Genomic DNA, 17,820 nt, shown 5'->3' with positions numbered 1-17,820 from the left:
TTTAGAGCTATGTCAGCAACCAGACTTTGGAGTGTGTCTTTTTTGCATGGTATTTCAGGAGTCTCCAAAGCACATAAAAGCAGGACTGAGTAGATAAGGAGGCTAATCGGATTTGAGATTATCCTGAGTCCCCTTCAACCAGGTGAGCGGCTGATGTCCTACCGCGAGCACTTATACGTCACGTACATCCAAGAGTCAGGGAGGGGAAGGCACATGGCGAGACGGAAAAACAGGGAGTGGATTTGATTTAATGCCACTATCTATCTGTCTGTCTGTCTGTCTGTTTACAAGTCAAAAACCTAATCGACATGAATCATTGAATATATACAATTCATTATGAATTAAAATAAATACTTTTTTTATGTTGAATGCAGAATAACCAAATGTTTAGAGTGCAGTGTTTATTTTCAGTCAGGTGAAGCTATTGCCCATCACATTGTTGCTTTGTCGCCCTCTGTAGGTGACTGTAGGTAAGGCACATAAACTTTTATCCACCCACTTGGTTTAAACAGAAGAAGTTGTTTGCGAGGTCCTTTGCAACAGTTTCCCGCATGTAGATTTTCTAACACTCACCTTTTAGGTGTTTTCCTCATGTTTGTGTCTTTTTCCACATCTTGATCAGAGATAGTTGCACCTCTTGTCCACAGGAGGGCGTCTTTTTTCAAACTGGCACTGATGAAAAACAAAAGTAAAGACACCATATTTCACACACAAACACCTGATGGCATTCCTAAGACTTTTACATAAGATGGGCAATTAATATTTTGTCATTTTATCAGAAATATCATCACTGTTGAAAAAGCTTTAATCAGCATTTCGTTCTGAAATATAAGTGATTTAGCTATGAAACTATTTTATGTTATTTGTGGGAAAAAACTCATTTGGAGATACAGTACATGTGTTTCAAATGGACAAAGGTTTTGCCTTTGCTTTTCTAGACATTTGGCATGTGTCTGTTGGGATTCGCTGCCTTTTATTTACATATATTACATACTTAATGGTTGCCGTTCCAATGACAAACATAAGACGGACAATCAATCTTTTGGCATTTTATCACAAAATGCCATCAGTTATGTGCACATATGCATGACGGGAGCACACTAGCTTTGAAAAAGGCCTTTCAGAACTGATTAAATTATTCAGCGCGTGCATCATATAATGACGCATGTATGGAGGTATGTATGCATCTTGGCAGCTTCACCGTGATTGACATGTGCTTTGATTTGAAGTATGGTGAGTGGAGGGGTGGGAGTGGGGACGGCAGGGGGTCTCTAGCTGCTTGACCTTCGCCCAAATGGTCAGGAGCACCGCGGCTTTCACAACAACCATCGCGTCTCACTTTACGCCTCGCCCCGGCTGAATAAATATGGCCGATAGAAAGCAAAGCAGCAGAGAAGAGCGGGTGAGCGTGAGGCCCGTGACTGGTAGATGTGTGGCGAGCTACTCAGAGGGGCATTGTTGGGGAGCCATGAGAGGACAATGCACAGCCCCCGCCCTGAATACTCGCCATACCAGCTGACCAGCCATTACCATGCTGCCCCGTCACAATTCACACACAGAGATATAGACAAGGCCGTATCCCACCCGCCAACAGCCACACACACACACTCACACATTGTCTCACCTACGTGTGTGCGTGTGTGTGTGCGCGCGTGTGTGTGTGTGTGATTTACAGCAGGTTATGTTTAGACTCTCGCACCTATCTGTTCCTTCAGCGCTGACATTTCAGGCAGCCACCCAGCAAGAAGAAGCGCACACTTCACGCCGCCTTGTTAGTTCAGCAAAGCATCCACCTGGTTGCACAGCCGCAAGATGCCTGGGGTGTGGCTAGCCTTACTTCCCTGGAAAGAAAACAGAAGATAAAACACATGATTGGCACTTGTTGCCTTTCAAACAAAAATACACTTTGTCGCCTGGTGGACTATTTACTGCGTTGCGAGGCAAAAACTTCTAATTTCGCGTGATTATTGTTAAATGTTCTGTTTGTAAATGCTTTTGAGTGTTGTGTGAAGCACATTGAGTTGCCTTGTCTATCCATCCATCCATCCATGTCAAATATCTAATTCTCGAGAATTTGTGGATACATTCTGTTCAATGTAAATTAAAAATACACTCTTATTGATGTTGAAGCTGGGGGGGACAAGTGTTCTAATTTGTAAAGTAACAGTATGTTAAACGATGTGGCCAGTTAGCCAGCCTTCCAGCTGAACAAGCCGGCTACACGAACGCACGTACGCTCCCGCCCCAGGTCGAACGGGACAGATGAGGTGAAGCAACAGATGCGCATACCTTCACGTTGCCGCGCATGTTTTGTTGTGCGTGCGCGTGCGCGACGCCACGCGGAAGGGAGGGCGGGAGGCGTTTGTAGTATGCGCCGCTCAATGAGGACGAGCACGAGCCTCCACCCCTCAGGCCTTGGCGGCGACGCGCAGCGCGCTCCCCGGAGCCCCACTCGTGCTCACCCGCACTACTGTAATCATATGATACCGAGCCCGGATCCGCCGCCACCAACTTGTTCGCGGTCCACTTCGAACAACTCTCCCAAGGAACTTTTCCTCCCCCCTCCCTCCATCAAAAACAACTTTAAATCGCCGGGGGGTGGTCGAGGAGGGGCTCGCATCATCCGGAGACGAGTCGGGCTCGGAACCGAGCGGAGGGGGGGCGGCTGTGATTTGAAGAGTAGCCGCTTGAGAAACACGCTCGTCGGCCGGAAGACGGTGCTGTCCTGTCATCGCTTTTTAGGGACTTTTTTTTTTAACACACACCACCACTCTTCTACAAACTACTTTATATTGAAATCCAAGCAGAGTGCTTTTGCATCGACGCTTGAGCCATGGTCGGGGAGACAGAGGTGAAGGAGAGACCCAAGTCCAATCCGGACTACTTAATGCAACTGATGAACGACCGGAAGGTGATGAGTTCATTACCCAACTTCAGTGGCATCTTCACACATCTGGAGCGGCTGCTAGATGAAGGTAAGGTGGTGGGTGGGTGGGGCGTTGAGTTTTTGAGAGGGATGGTGGTGGGTGTGGGGGGGGGGGGGGGGGGACTCGTGCATGTCACTTTTAACAGGCCAAATGTGAGATTTTTAAAGTTTATATCTCGAAAACAGTCCGCCTTTTCTCTGTGCCTGATCAGTTGCACACAAATTCAGAGTGAGCGAGTGAGTGTGTATCGAGTGAGTTGGTGATGGGAACAAACAGACAGTTGTTAGTCTTTGCCAGTGACCTAATGCGCAGGCTTATGGTGGGAGTGATGCAGCCCAGCCCTGCACTGGAACGACACAACATGTCACTGGGCGACTTCTTCGATTCCTCTTCACTAACGTGCCAATACTCAAATAATGACATCATTCCGATAGTCATTTTCAAATTTTATTTTTGAACTTGCCGCCCCTGACTTGAGTTTTTCAAAAGCATTTTTTTTTTTTTTTTTTTTTTGCAACAGGTCATGTAATTATTTTAAAGAAACACATCAGCTTCCGGAAGGCCGAGCGTCTCCGTCTCTCGCACCACATGATAGCGTGACAGCAGCGTTTAGAATCAAAGCGGGCCCGTGTTCTGTGCGTTCTGGCTCCGGCCTGAGTTATGTGGACAGGCGCCCAGTCCAGTCCAGACAGACGCACGCCCTTTAGTCTATTTCAAAGCGATGTGGACTCGTGCTCTACTGTACCAACTAATGCTAACTGACTGACAACTGTTCATTTGCGACATGAAACAAACACGAGACGACTTGATGATGAGAGCTTTTTTGCTGTAGCCTCTTTCACTTCTCATTTCCCCGCGGCAAAGTGTCGCCGTGACCCAAAAGTGGAGGGTCACAATAAGTTGGAGCTCGCCATCAAGCCTGCTGAGGTCAGACGATATTTGCGCCTCAAGGCAGCCATTGGGTCGTGTTTGTGTACGTGCGTGCGTGCGGTTGGCACGTAAGCACTTATTATTGCGCCGGGGTGTCATTACAGAGGCATTGTGGGCCGCCGGGTCGAGCCTAAACAAACATTACAAGCGTGACAGTGTTTTAATGGGGCCTCGGCGCATAAGAGCAGCACGTGTTTTCAAAATGAGCAATCCTTTCGGTCCAGTTTCGTTATTGGGTCACAGTGACCTCCCGAGCATATTTACTGGGTTAAAAGGGAACAGCATGTGTCAACATAGCAGGAGAAATTGTCAGCGATGTCTCATGACTCTCTCCTTTCTTGTCCGGCAGAGATCGGGCGGGTACGCAAGGACATGTACAACGACACGGTGAACGGAGGCATGTTCAACGGACGCGACATGGAGGAGCTGCCCGAAGCCATCGGACCGGTGGCCCAGCTGCAGGAGAAGCTCTACGTGCCGGTCAAAGAGTACCCCGATGTGAGTGGGGGCCAGTGTGTGACCTTCGAACCGCTCTGCCAACTGTTTATTTTTCGCCCTTGGACACTTTTATCTCCTGGCGGTGGTGGGAGGGAGGGTAAAAAGTCAGTTGGGCCTCACTAGCTACGTCAGTGCCCGAATGAAAATCCGTAAGGCCATTTTAGCTGATTAGAAACCAAATTAAAAAATATCTATACTTTTCCAAGAAAAAAATACACATTCAAACACAATGGTCAAGTGCGTTCATGGTGCCTCAACTGTGAAGTCATATGACGGAGAAGATTCACATGCCAGAAAAAAGAGAAATGAAGCAAATCTGAAAGTCATCGTGCTAATAGGAAACGAGGGCGTAAACTGTTATGTCATATTCGGAAGGCAATTTCATTCCTGGAATAATGAGAAACAAACGATTTCTAAAGACGTTTTTTTTTTTTTAACTCATCCCGGCAATATGAATTGAGCTGTGATGTCACACAACGATTTCTAAATCGTTGCACCAATAGAGAATGAGGTCATCAACTGTGATGTCACACATAGGACGTAAATTAGTTGCTGGAATAATACACAATGACCTATTTATGTAAATCGCGAAAACTTTCTGTTAACGCCCCCCCCCCCCCAAAAAAGTTGATTTAGTTGCCAGAATAATAAAAAAAAAACAATTTGAAGGATTTGAACTTGAATGTCCTGTAAAGGAGAACATTTTATTGCTGGAATCATAAGAAACCATTTTAAAAATCATCGTGCCATTCGCAAATGAAACTGTGATGTCATGGAAGTGTGATGTCATACTAAGGGGACAATTGAATCGCCAGAATCGTCAGGAATGAACCGATTTCAAAAGCCATCACACATCGAGGACGTAAACTGTATGTTCGCGTCCCACATATGTTCCAGAATAATAAGGAACAAATTATTTTTTACGTCATCACGCCAACAAACACAAATGCTGGAAACCAATTAACCGCATACCCAAAAATGATGAGGATCAAATTACAATATTCATTTCGCCAGTTTTGTTTACTGATAAAGGCTGATTATTCATGCAGCTTTAATCAGCGTGATGCCATCGCTCATCCATATTTATCGGCACTTAGAAGGTGGATTAAGCCCCCTCCCCCTGCCCTAAATATAAGACCCTATGAAGCGCGGGTGCATCCAGCACATCCTCGCGACTGCTGCCAAGTACAGTTAAGAACTTCAATATGAGTGTTGTTTATCCAGATTGAAGGGCTCACATGATTTCTTATTTAATTTTTTTTGAGGGAGGGGCAATTTTTATTGTTTTTTTTTTAATCCCCTACCCTTCACCTCCCCTCCGCCAGCACCACCACGCATCAGCTCGCCAATCAGCCGGCACAATGACAGGTTGTCCTCACTCACGTGACGGCAGGGCAAACGCTTGAGATCAAGGTTAAATTTAGAGGAGCCGTTTGGACTCTATTAGTGCGTGGGCGCCCTTGTGAGTCAGAGGTCAGCGTGCCATCGACGTGTCGCTACTGAGAAAGTATTGTGTGTATGTGTGAGATGAGGGTGCACACATACACACACACACGGGGCAGCTGTCTTGTTAATCACTCAGTCCCCGTGACAGATAAGGTTAAGCGAGTGGCGGCGTCCTCTCATGCCGCCAAGCGCCCCCTTATAATGATCTATTTTTGCTCTGGCTTGGTAACGCAAACGCATCACACAAGCACACCGCCGACCCCAAATGGGCTCAAGTCATATGCGACCCCCCCCCCCCCCTTTGCGTATGATATTTGTATTCTTTTTCCTCGCTTGCACAGTTCAACTTTGTCGGGAGGATCTTGGGCCCGCGCGGACTGACCGCCAAACAGCTGGAGGCGGAGACCGGCTGCAAGATCATGGTGCGCGGGAAAGGCTCGATGCGGGACAAGAAGAAGGTACCCGCCACTCTTTTACATGCTCCAGGGTGGTTTGCGGATCTGGTTTTATTGACTAAAGGCCTCCTCACCTGTTAAAAGAGCTGTAAGCGACCGCTGTGGCGCCAGGGCTCCCCCTTGAGTCGTGAAGTGTCATTTAATTGCAGTCAGCCCACAGAACCTGAAAAAAAAAAGCCTGGCCGGTGAACCTGCTAAGTGCTAAGAGGATACGTCATTGTTCATTGTTCTCTGTCATTGGACTCTGAATAGTACAGACGAGTGAAAACCCGCAAATAATTGACAACCAACGCCCTAAAAATCGATGCAATTGTCTATATTCATCATTTAAATCGTGAGCAGACCATTAACAGTGATTGCCAACATTAACCTTCAAATTAAATGGCATCTAGATGATTTGATTTTGAAAAAAACATCCACCAGGCATGCGCTTGTCCGTGTACAATATTCACCCTAACTTCCACTAAGAACCCAGGCTTAACCTTTGCTCCTCCCCTTGTCAGCCGCGAACAAAGCTTGCCTCTTATTCGAGATGTATCACGTCGAAATACTTCCGTGACACTTGCCAATTTTGACAGCGATTTGGCAGAAAACAGATGCATTTGCGAACAGTGAACTGCGAATATACAATGTCGTACTGAATACAAAAGCATATCTGGCTCACAGTTCTGAGATTAGGGTTTGGAATGTGGTCCACCATTTTGCTGCGTGGAGTTCGCATGTTCTTCCCGAGCTTGCGTGGGTTTGCCAAATTCCAGAAACATGCATGTTCGGTTCAGTGAGGTCTCCAGATTGTTGATCGATAGGTGTGAATCTAAGTGGATGTTCGTCTATTTGTATTTTTATTTTTTTTAAAGGATCGATTAGGAAAAGTTGTGAAACGTCCTTTTCAGAAGCTAAATAATCCAATGAATGTGCTCAACACTAACACAATGTTTCTGCTTGTCCTTAATCGATGGCAGGAATGTGTGCACGCATTGTTAAAATTACATTTACTGAAAGGAGTCACTTACTAAAACATGCGCCCCCACGCCTCCACCGTCCCGGTAGGAGATGTGACGCGTCATTTACTTTCAATTGATGGCCAGCGAACGAACATTGTGACCGCTAAACAGAACACGCCTCCTCATGAATCATTGCGTGTATTTCCTAAAAGGAACTCCTTATTAAATTGGCACTAAAAAACTGTTTCGCCTCAGAGCTAGCCGTAGCAACAGCTGTGACACGAATTAAAATTTTAATAAACCAGTGTACATGAATTCAAATGCATTACGTTCAAGGTTAAAAATGACATTTCTGGGTGGCGTTACGGTCATCAGAGCAATCGTGACCGAGCGAGGCCTCACTTCCTGTTTTCTCAGGAAGTACTGTTCCTTTGGCGCGCTCAAAATAATTGTAATGAGTCGTGTCAGGAGACGTCCAGACATCACAAGTCACGATTGCGTAATAGATGGATGTCAGAATTGGGTGAAAGTAAAAAAAAAAAAAAATGCTATGAAATTGCAAGTTGCCTTCAGGGACTGTCTGAAATCATAACTTTCCTCGCACTGTCTGTCTATCTATTTCTATATCTACAGAATGTAGTGAAGTGTTACCATGTGACTGTGTGAAATCAGAGCTTTTTCTCACATCGCCGACCTCTCTCGAAAGACTGTGATCGGGCGTAGCCTTCAGGAGCGATCCCAAATCAAAGACTTCCTCACACTGTCCGTCAGTCTGGCTATTTGATACAGAATCAAATCAAGCGCTGCCTTCAGGGACACTCTGAAATCACCGTTTCCCCCCCACCCCACAATACACTGTATATTTCTCTATTTTAACAGAATGTAATCAGGCGTTGGCTTTCAGGGCTGTTTGAAATCATAGCTTTCCGCACTATTCATCGATCTATCGATCCATATATCTCGCTATTCTACACCAGCCGCAATGTGTTTTTTTTGTTTCTTTCCTTGTCCCGCTGCTTAGTCCATCTGTCTTTCCTTCTTCTCCCCTGGTGTCTCCTCACGTTGGATGGCTCCAGCTTTGCAAACGGCAAGTGGAGCGAGTCCAGCATTCCATGCAACGCCCCCCACCCACCCTTTCTCTCTCTCTCTCTTTCGAACATTCCCTACCCCGCACACCCTCTGAGAGAGACGCACACACAGAGGAAGGAAAACAGAGACACAGTAGGAGGGGGGGCGGGGGGGCGAGAGAAAGATGTTGACTTTTAGTGCTCTTCAAAACGATACATCTCACTTGACAAAACATTTCACCGAGCGGGCCGCCTCTCACCCCCGCCTGCACGCCACACACTGCGACGGACGCTTTCGTAACTCCGTATTCCGCCAGCGTGTGGTTGCATCAAATATTAATCTCCTATTACTTTTTTTTCCCCCTTGGGGAGTTATGAAATATGAACTAGAGTTGAGATGCTAAAATTGCTCACGATTCCTTGCCTGTGGGCAGGATCGATGGCACGCTGTCGCGCCCATGTTTCGCTTGGCCTCGTTTATCAATGGGTTACTTTCTGCAGTGTCATGCCGTGCAACGCGCGACCCACAGGTTGGTTGGACCCTATTCCGAGTGACGTACCATTTTATGATCACAATACAATAGCCCTCCACCCATTCGCAGATGCGTCTACTTCCAGTTTCCTCTGTAGAGCCAAACTAGCCACTAGCGGAAAAAAAACTCCTTGATAGCCAACCGGCTTAACGGCCAACGGCAGCGTGATGGAAGATTCCAATAGAGGCCCGATAAGCGGCCAAGGTTCTTTGTGGGGGTTGATGCCGGAGAAAGCAGGGTGGTAAAGTTACCAAGATGACGCCGAGAAAGGTTCCGATTGTTATTGGCAGTGGGAGAAGGTGAACAGCTGATCAAATGCAAACACCCTCCCGCCCAACGCATAGTACAGTAAGAGTCCTTTGCGAAACAATGAGCACATCCGGTCATGTCAAGGTCAACTGTCCTGTGACAGAATGTACAGAGTAGCTTCATTGTTGCAGACGGTGGACTGAGATAAAGGACAAATAATGACGTGTTTCAACGATTGTGAGTTGTCAGAGAATTGCGGGAAGTTTTGGTGATTCGGGGAGTTTGAGAAAGTTGCGCAACCCCATGACAAGTTATTTCTTGAATCAAGTTTCCTTTGTTCTCTGGAATTACCGGTATGTCATTATCAACTCAAGTGAGAGTAATCATTTCTATTGTAGAAATTGATTGCACATCTTTGAACTATTTACTGGGAATCAGAGTTTATTCTAGGACTTGAAATGATAAAGTTGACGCTTGTAAATTTAATTTCAATCCGTCCCTGACACCGACCGATCGACGCAAAATTGGGTGTACGTGTTTGGCAGTCTCACTTAAAATGGGTCACATTGCCCAGCAACATAACAGGAGGATTAAAAAAAACCTCCCCACAGCACATTACATGTCACTCGTAGGGTGTGAATGGGAAAAGTCCCACCCCGCGCATACTAACCGAGTGTGCTTGTTGTTCTCCTCCCTGCAGGAGGAGATGAACCGAGGCAAGCCCAACTGGGAGCACCTGAGCGAGGACCTTCATGTCCTGATCACGGTGGAGGACACGCACAACCGCGCTAAAATCAAGCTGCAGCGGGCCATCAACGAAGTCAAGAAACTCCTCATCCCCGCTGTGAGTATCCCAAAAGAAACGGGGATGAGAGTTTAGCATTTTGGTATGCACGGAAGAGGGGGGGGGGGGGCTGTAGCGGATTGTCGGTCCAAAAGTGTGTGTGTGTGTATGTGTGTGTGAGTATATGTAAGGGGTTAGGGTAATTAGGGAACATGCACAAAAAGGGGTTGCCACGGCAACGCCGGGTTGTTTGAAAGGCTGCACGAATGAATGGCAAGTCTGTTCACTCGTCCTCCCCACTCCATCACTCCTTTCACTCGTTCACAACTCACTTCATTCCCAACGACCGGCTACAATATTCCCCCCCCCCTTTTTTTTTCTTGTTGTTGTCCGTGCACAAGGGCACATTTTGATTGGACTCCTCGGCATGGCTCACATTCTCCGGCGCCACCTACAATACATCTCGCCCTCCCTCTGGTGTGGAAAATCGTGCAACCCCCCCGCCCCCCCCCCCCCACACACACATAAGCGTATATTGTGAAATCACAAAGCTGCTTCCGCTTGCAACAACTGGGTCAGAAAGAAAAGACCAGCGGGGGTTGGGGGGGGGGGGGGGGATTCTATTGCAGCCGGACCGAAAAGGTTACGGCCGTCAGGCGTCGCGGTCATCGGAAGCTGCAGCACCTGTTCATTCCATGGCAGTGCTCATGGTCAGTGCGCTCCGACTCATGATACGCGTTGGCTTCACCCGCACAACTTTGCCTTGATGCAATAAATCAGACAAGCTTCTCAGCGGCTAGTAACTGGAGCTAAGGTGCAACTAGCTTGTTGGACAAGGAATAGTACAGACCGGGTGGTGTTGGTATGCTAGGGTGTGTGGGTGCCACGTGTTTCGCTGTTTGCAGTCTCCGATGATGACAGAAACGTTGACTTGCAGACTCTCTTGAGCCAGTTGACGTCAACGTGTGTGATGTTCTGAGTTTTTCTTTTGTGAGAGTGAGAAGCAGCAGTGTGGCGGAAACCACAACAGCCACGTTGCCGATATCTGCTTCCAACGTCAACAAATAAGTCAATGTTTTACCTCACATGATGAGGAAAGCGCAAATATGCTGCACTTAAACTACACTGCTGCACTTCTACTGTCACAACCTGACCTGTCTTTCTCGACCATTCTGAGATCCGTGCCCTTCGACCTTGACACTGACGTTGATTGAGATTGCGTGTGCCTTTGTGTAGGCTGAAGGTGAGGACAACTTGAAGAAAGTGCAGCTGATGGAGTTGGCCATCCTCAATGGAACCTACAGAGACGCTACTGTCAAGACACGTAAGCATCACAGCACAGGATGGGAGGGGCCTTTGCACAGGAGACCACTGTATATACAAACAATGGCTCTGTTCCTTGTAACATAGACTGTTTGTCCCTTCTTCGTCCCCTGTCCATTGTGTATACGCTTATGTGTGTGGGGGGGCGCACACACAATCATTGTGCATCTTGTGTTCGTGTGTGTCCGTGTGTCCGGCAGCCACCGCCGGCTTCCCACTCGGCACCCCGCAGGCCCCTCGCATCATCACCGGCCCCACGCCCGTCCTGCCGGCCACCCTGCGCAATCCCGCCCCCGTGACCACGCCGACCCTCATGCCTCTGATCCGTCAGATCCAGAGCTCCGCCCTCATGCCGGGCGGCAACCCGCATCCGGCGCTGGTGCCGCAGGGACCCGAGTCGGGGATCATCTACACGCCCTATGAGTACCCCTACACATTGACGCCCTCCATATTGGAATACCCCATCGACTCGACCGGCGTATTAGGTAAATAATCGCTTCGGCTCATCATGCTCCTACATGGACAATGGATGTATTATGAGACCTGGATGCTTGGTTCAAGGCATCAACTCAAAAATTTAGTCAATGACATGCATGCAGAAATTGCACTTCGCTCTAATATACGCTCTGCCGTAAATTTCAGCCTTACAGATGCCACGTATGCCCTACAGTGGGTTGTGGACATCTACTGCGTGCACATATGGTGGTAGAAGATGTCATAGGAAAGGGATTTACAGCTACCGTTTGAGGTGTGGCATGCATTTGTTCACCGGTGAAAGCTTTATCTTAAAATGCCACAGTGAACGCCAGCTTTACAGATGCCACGTCTGCTTTGCAGGTGGTGTTTATTGTGGTAAAGATGACTGCCACGCACATGTTGGTCAGTAGATTTGAGGTGCAGCATTTATTAATTCAAGGGGCAGCCCGTTCTCTTGAAACTCCGCTGTGAACTTCAGCTTGACAGCTTGCTCTGAAGGCGGCGTGTGTGTGTTTTGTCATAAACGTGAGCTTTAGAGAAGCCAGGTTTGCTCTGCATTTGATTCCTCCGCTTATCATGTCACTCAACTTGATCAATGGCAAGAGATGACGATGGGTGATGGCGGGCCATCAGTGTCCAGCTCTCGTAATACATCCGTTCACGTGTAACCCTGCATGCAGAAGCTCATCGTCGGGCTAATAGTCCCTTCGTCCTGTGTTTTCGCAGGTATGGCTTTCCCAACCAAAGGCTAAGCGATTAGCTATCCATCTTAGCGCACATGGACTGGCTTGCAGAGACCCCCTCTCCCCTCCAACTTCCCCGCCTTCCTGAACCAACACCCCAACCCCACCTCCCCCTTCTCTCTAAATGCTTCCAGTATGCTACGGAGCAAAGGCTCGCAGCTCGCTCACACTGTAGGACGACAGATCCCTCGCGCTATAGTCGAGTATCCATGGCTTCTTCTCGCTCGTGACATTCTATTAGCACACTAGCGTGGTGGTGTGACACCTTCAATTCTAACCTTTTCTTTAAAACAAAAAGTATATATATAGTTCCACTTGTAATTTTTAACACTTTTGCTTGAGTATAGATGTTCTAGCGCGCTGTTTGTGATTTAATATATGTTTTTTTTTAAAAGCAATTTTATTGATTCCAGTGCCTCACCAGCGTGATTTTGAAGCTATTAGCGAAGCTTTATTTTTATTTTTTTTAAATAGGAAGTAGTGGTTTGGATTAATTTTTAGAGAACAGAAGATCACAACACGACATGATTCTGTCCTTTGAATGATTTAACCCTCCTGTTATGGATGAACACTTATCTCTTGTGTTTGAGGTGAAATAAGGAGGGAACGTGTATGTGTGACCTGAAATACAGTCGACAATGAGTGTACTGCATACTAGTTGCAAGAAAAAGAGTTAGCCATTTCTGCCATCTCCCTTTTAACCCGTTGCGTCGCTGCCGGGTCGATATATTTGATGGCGCATGCATGGAAGGGGAGGGGTTTGCAAATTATTTTTGTAAAATATAAGAAAAATGATGAAAAGACTTGCGGAAGACTGATCTAAATCTCTTATCGTGAAAAGTCCAATGCAATTTAAAAATATATAAAAAAAAAAATTAAGACCAGAATAAGAAGTTTGATCAGAATTTTTTTAAATATTAAAAAAAAATGCTGTTATTTAATTCTTACCAACGTGTCTTGCTCTGTTTAATCAACATATTATAAAATCGTATTATATATTTTACATGTATTTTTTTGGACACAGAATAGAAAAAACACAACTAGAGAAATAAAATTTTCATCTAAATTTACCAAAATGTAGATTTTCCAAGTGATCAGTTGCACCCACAGCATAATCGGAGGGTTAAATCTTTACCCCCACCCCTCCCCACCCCACCCCACAACCCCGACCCCACCTCCCCACCCTCTCACCGGCAGTTTTGTGCACGTTGTCAATTCTCCCGGAAGTGGCCGCTGACGTGTGATGTGTCTTCTTCTGATGAGTAGTAACCTTCTGTGTTCTGTTTTGGCCAACGTCGTCGCGCTTGTTAGCAGGTGCCATGACCGCTAAGGTACGCCGCCAAGACAAGAGAATCCATCCTTACCAAAGGGTAGTGACCACAGACAGAGGTTAGTTAGTTCACCAGCCACTTTATGTGTACGTGTGCGTGTTGTGCATGCAGACCAAGGGACCAGTATATGTGCGTGTGTCTTAGCATGGCATGCCCAGCTCAGTGTCAAATGTGAAAACAGTCTTGTTGCAGTAAGGGTGAAATTATGGGAGGAGCCATGTCAAGAGGGAGGGCACAATGGGGGGGGGGGGGGGGGGGGGGGTGCACTTATCTCTTGTTCGATAACCCGGGCGGCCAATCTCAATTAGAGTGAATCACTCCATTCATGTGACTCCCTTCCTTGTGACTCCTGGACTTAGAGTCCCCCCCCCCCTTTTTTTATGCTACTTCTTACTACCCAGCACGTCCGATGGGAACCTTTTATTTATACCTGATTTCATTCCACTCGTTCCCGCATTTCTTTGTTGGTGATCAAAAGTGTTGTGCCCGATGACTACACGCCACTTAGTCCCATTTTACTACTAAAACACAGCGTGTGATGACTACTGAAGTCTGTGTTCCAAGCTCTTTTTTTCCATTTTTTTTGTATGAAATACTGTTTGTTTTTCTTTTTGTGGTCTTACCAGTCGCCCACTGGACTTTATCATTGGGACTGTTTACATCTTTCATATTATATTACCTAGCCAGAGTGGTGCTGTTGCCATGTATTTAGCTGCAAAAGAGAAAAAGAAAAATACATTTGTATATAGGGATTTTAAAGTGCTTATATGAAGCTAATGGAACAAAATCGCTTGAAAATATTAGTAGGGTTTTTTTTCCTTTTTTTTTTTTTTACGGTATGCTTTTTATAGATAAAGTGTCTCCATGTAAAACTTTTATTCCGCGTGTGTAGCTCCTACTGTTCCCTGGAAGGCAGCGTTGTTGCTCTTGTGTGTGTTTTTTTTGTTGTGTTTTGATTTTGTTGTTGTTTTTAAATATGAGGTGACCTTCTCAATGCACAGGCCTCATGACTGTTTTATGCAATATAGACATGGACTAGCTAGCTGCAATATGTATGTGTGTGAGCAGTGGTGCTCCTGTTGTACAAAACAAGCAAAACAAAAAAAAAACACTAAAAAAGGCAATAAAGACGACTATTGAGAACAAAATAAATCTCCAAAGACAAACTAAAGAGCTCTAAATTCTTGAAGTTAGGCTGTCTATTTTGAATTGTTTCCTCTAAAAACAAACAAACAAATCACCATCTTTTAACCTCTCATTGCTGTCTCTTACTATGGCACCTCTCTGCTCACAGTAGCCATTAGCCGCTCTGCTAATACTTCCGAGCCAATGGAGCAAAGCATAATCAATATTAAAAAGAATAAATCAGCCTTACTCGCAAATCTAGCTGCTTACAACGAGAGGGTCACGCTCTCCCCCACATGAAACCAATGCCGTCTGTCCGTGCTTACCCAAAGCGCACGTGGTGCGAAATCTGCAACTAGCAACCACACCGACAACCGACATGCCACAATCACAAAGATGCTTTTTTTTTTTCGATGGCAACCGATGCGTACATGTCCAGTCACATCTACATCCGATATATTTCCCCCTGCGTACACTTTGGGTAACCACAGCGTCTCCTCCTCTGCCTCATGGTTTCACCGTCTGGGAGCATGAGTAGCGACATGGTAGCGGCGGTCACATGACGCTAGGGGCGGCCAAGCATCCGCCCCTGGCACCATGTGCAACGGCCGTAGGGAGAAAAAAAATGCCTTGTTGTCATCCCAACGCCACTAGCTGAAACTAATCTCTCTTCTATCTTTTGTTTTTCTTTTTATGTCCCCTTCTGTGTGCCCTCTTTTTTTTCCGCTTCCTTTCCTGGTCTGTCTGTGTCCTGTCTAACTCTAGCTGCCACGGCAACTAACCCATGACACCTTTTCCACTGATGACCCCCCCCCCCCCGAACCCCAACCCACCCGTCTCATTGGCCAAATGCCCCCCCCCCCCCCAACTCCCGGCCTTGCCACTCTCCTCCTCATCCCTCCGCGCCCCCCCCCCCCTTCCACCCCTACCCGGCTCAGCCAACCAGAGGCCGGCGCCGTGAGCGACCCTTCCATCTAACCAGCAGCGGATGGCGGCTGCAGTGCCGATAACCCAGCAGGGACCGCTGCCATCGAACTTTTAGTCCACGTGCCTTCCTCTCGCATATCGCCCACTGTCGCCATTGCGGGGCGTGTCCAAACGAGCTCCTGCATAAGCAATAATTTCAACTCAACTACTGAAGATGCTAATTGTTCTCACCCGGCACTCAAACCATCCACAGAGAGAGGTGTTGATATGATGCATTCTACTTCATTTCAACGAGCAACCAACTGCTAACATGTTAGCATTTTTTAGCATTTAGCATCTTTTTTGGGTGATAAAAATACCCAACCACAGAAGTCCTCATTAGAAATAGCGCCATCCCAAGGGAGTTCTCATACAATTCTGAAAACAAGCTGAAAGGCATGTTAGCATTTTCTCAATTCTCATTTGCACGGTGTGCTACTACAAGCCGGGATGTCAAATCCCTATTGATCCGTCGCAGTGCGTTTTGTACTCCGGTTGCTAGCTTGCGATACGTGAGCTATACAACAGTTAACGTGTTAGCATTTAATAGCATATAAATAGAACCTGACTACAGAGTGAGATGTCAAAAACTTGCTAACCAGCTTCAGCCCTTTCTGTAGTCATGGTGCTATCTTCCTATATGTTAGCATGCTAGCATTTTATCAGTCTTTATTACAAATAGCACCTGACTGCAGTTAAAACAGTTCCGCAGGGGTTTTATTTGATTTGATTTTATGAATCCTTCCTTTGTAAAAAACAAACCAAAAAAAACCCACAAAATTGAACAATTATGGAAATCAAAGCCTGAAATCACACTCTTTTTCTTTTAAATGTCACTAACGTTTTAAAGAGTGCCTTAAATGAATTTTGTGCTTCCAATAACCTCGTCAAGTGAAGTAAAATGCCAAGGCGGATCCTCTCTCGCCGCAGAAAAGAAAGTGAGATCCAAAAAGGCCAAAGTATCACAGCCATCGGGTCAAGCGTTCTGATGCTTCTTCCGCAAGCCTGTGATTCAACACGCGGTGTTTAAATGCCACTACATGCACATGAAGGAAAGGGAAGTTTGCACAACAACTGAACAAAAGTGCCTTTAAAAAATAATAATAATAATAAATCACCAGAAGTACATTTTTATTGGAATTTACCTCTTCCCGTTTAACTGCCCAGTCCCTGTCCAAGTGCCACACAGTATTAAGCACTGATCTAAATAAGATGTCTTTTTATGTTTGTGTGACGATAGAGCACTGTTTTTGTCATAACTAGCCCGCACAAACTATATTAACGAGCACGTGCAACACAGCCAACTGAGGCCTTGGTATCAAACATCGTGGGGTCGTAACACCTGTAACGAGTTTATATGTATTTTTATATGCCATTTTGTACATTAAATGACCTTTTCAGAGTTGATGCCTTACTATCCACATCCATGCAACAGTGTGTCCTGAAATACTGGAGATGTTTGGCGTGTTAACTGGAGCCTCGGAGATGAGCGCCAGCGCTTGCCTCTTGTGCCTTGATTTGATTTGAAGGTCTTTTTGACAATTAACAGTGTAGTTCCACATTAATCTGCCCTTCAGCGGGCCATTGTATAGGCTTTACTAAACTTTTCTGTGTTTAACCACTTAATTGTATCTGTCTATATGCTTTGTTGAGAGGGGTTCTTTAAAAAAAAAAAAAGGGAAAAAGAGCGCAACGGGAATGATGGACTCTTTAACATTGTCAGCGGGAATAACGTTGTAATCATTAAACTCTTTGTGGTAAAAACTAACTAACTTTGTTGCTTCTCTCACTCTCTCTGTAGCACTTAATTATGCAAATAGGCTTCCTTTCTGCATACTAATCATCAAAAACAAGGCCTTTTCACACACGCACACACTAAAAAAAACACACCCCTTTTAGATGAAATGCAGGGAAAAGGCCACAAATGTTCCATCCCACTTCCCCCTCTTTTGCCTGTCTTCTCACCATCCTGTCTCCCACTTGAGGAGGGCATTACACATATTTGTGCAATAAGAGAGAACA

At 46.1% G+C, this 17,820-nt stretch overlaps 1 protein-coding gene and 1 long non-coding RNA gene across 5 annotated transcripts; one reads left to right on the top strand and one right to left on the bottom strand.

Moving 5' to 3' along the window:
- Positions 1 to 572: 572 nt before the first annotated feature.
- Positions 573 to 8,357, bottom strand: LOC147189875 (uncharacterized). Its single transcript, XR_015104100.1, has 3 exons — positions 6,331 to 8,357; positions 1,700 to 1,841; positions 573 to 672 (listed from the first exon to the last, which is right to left on the bottom strand). It is a non-coding gene; the product is annotated as an uncharacterized LOC147189875 (long non-coding RNA).
- qki2 (QKI, KH domain containing, RNA binding 2) lies at positions 2,432 to 17,201 on the top strand. 4 transcript variants are annotated; one of them, XM_086138581.1, is made up of 9 exons: positions 2,432 to 2,975; positions 4,207 to 4,355; positions 6,143 to 6,259; positions 9,750 to 9,893; positions 11,070 to 11,157; positions 11,357 to 11,641; positions 12,336 to 12,359; positions 13,688 to 13,765; positions 15,598 to 17,201. In XM_086138581.1, exons 1-9 carry the CDS (start codon positions 2,834 to 2,836, stop codon positions 15,618 to 15,620), a joined length of 1,050 nt encoding a protein of 349 aa, XP_085994707.1. In that variant the 5' UTR covers positions 2,432 to 2,833; the 3' UTR covers positions 15,621 to 17,201. The 4 variants fall into 4 exon arrangements, with proteins under 4 accessions (XP_085994707.1, XP_085994708.1, XP_085994709.1 ...); XM_086138582.1 differs by lacking the exon at positions 12,336 to 12,359; XM_086138583.1 differs by lacking the exons at positions 12,336 to 12,359; positions 15,598 to 17,201 and having other exon boundaries at positions 2,435 to 2,975; positions 13,688 to 13,962.
- Positions 17,202 to 17,820: the final 619 nt, after the last annotated feature.

Source organism: Hippocampus guttulatus, chromosome 19, assembly GCF_054856545.1.
Source record: "Hippocampus guttulatus isolate MCC_2025c chromosome 19, RoL_Hgut_1.0, whole genome shotgun sequence".
Lineage (NCBI taxonomy): Eukaryota > Metazoa > Chordata > Actinopteri > Syngnathiformes > Syngnathidae > Hippocampus > Hippocampus guttulatus.
This window is presented reverse-complemented; position numbering and strand designations above follow the sequence as displayed.

Coding starts and splice junctions, on each gene's coding strand:
- qki2 (XM_086138581.1), top strand. CDS start 2,834: ATGGTCGGGGAGACAGAGGTGAAGGAGAGACCCAAGTCCAATCCGGAC. Junction 11,642..12,335: donor CGACTCGACCGGCGTATTAG/GTAAATAATCGC, acceptor TCGGGCTAATAG/TCCCTTCGTCCTGTGTTTTC. Junction 13,766..15,597: donor GGTAGTGACCACAGACAGAG/GTTAGTTAGTTC, acceptor GTCTAACTCTAG/CTGCCACGGCAACTAACCCA.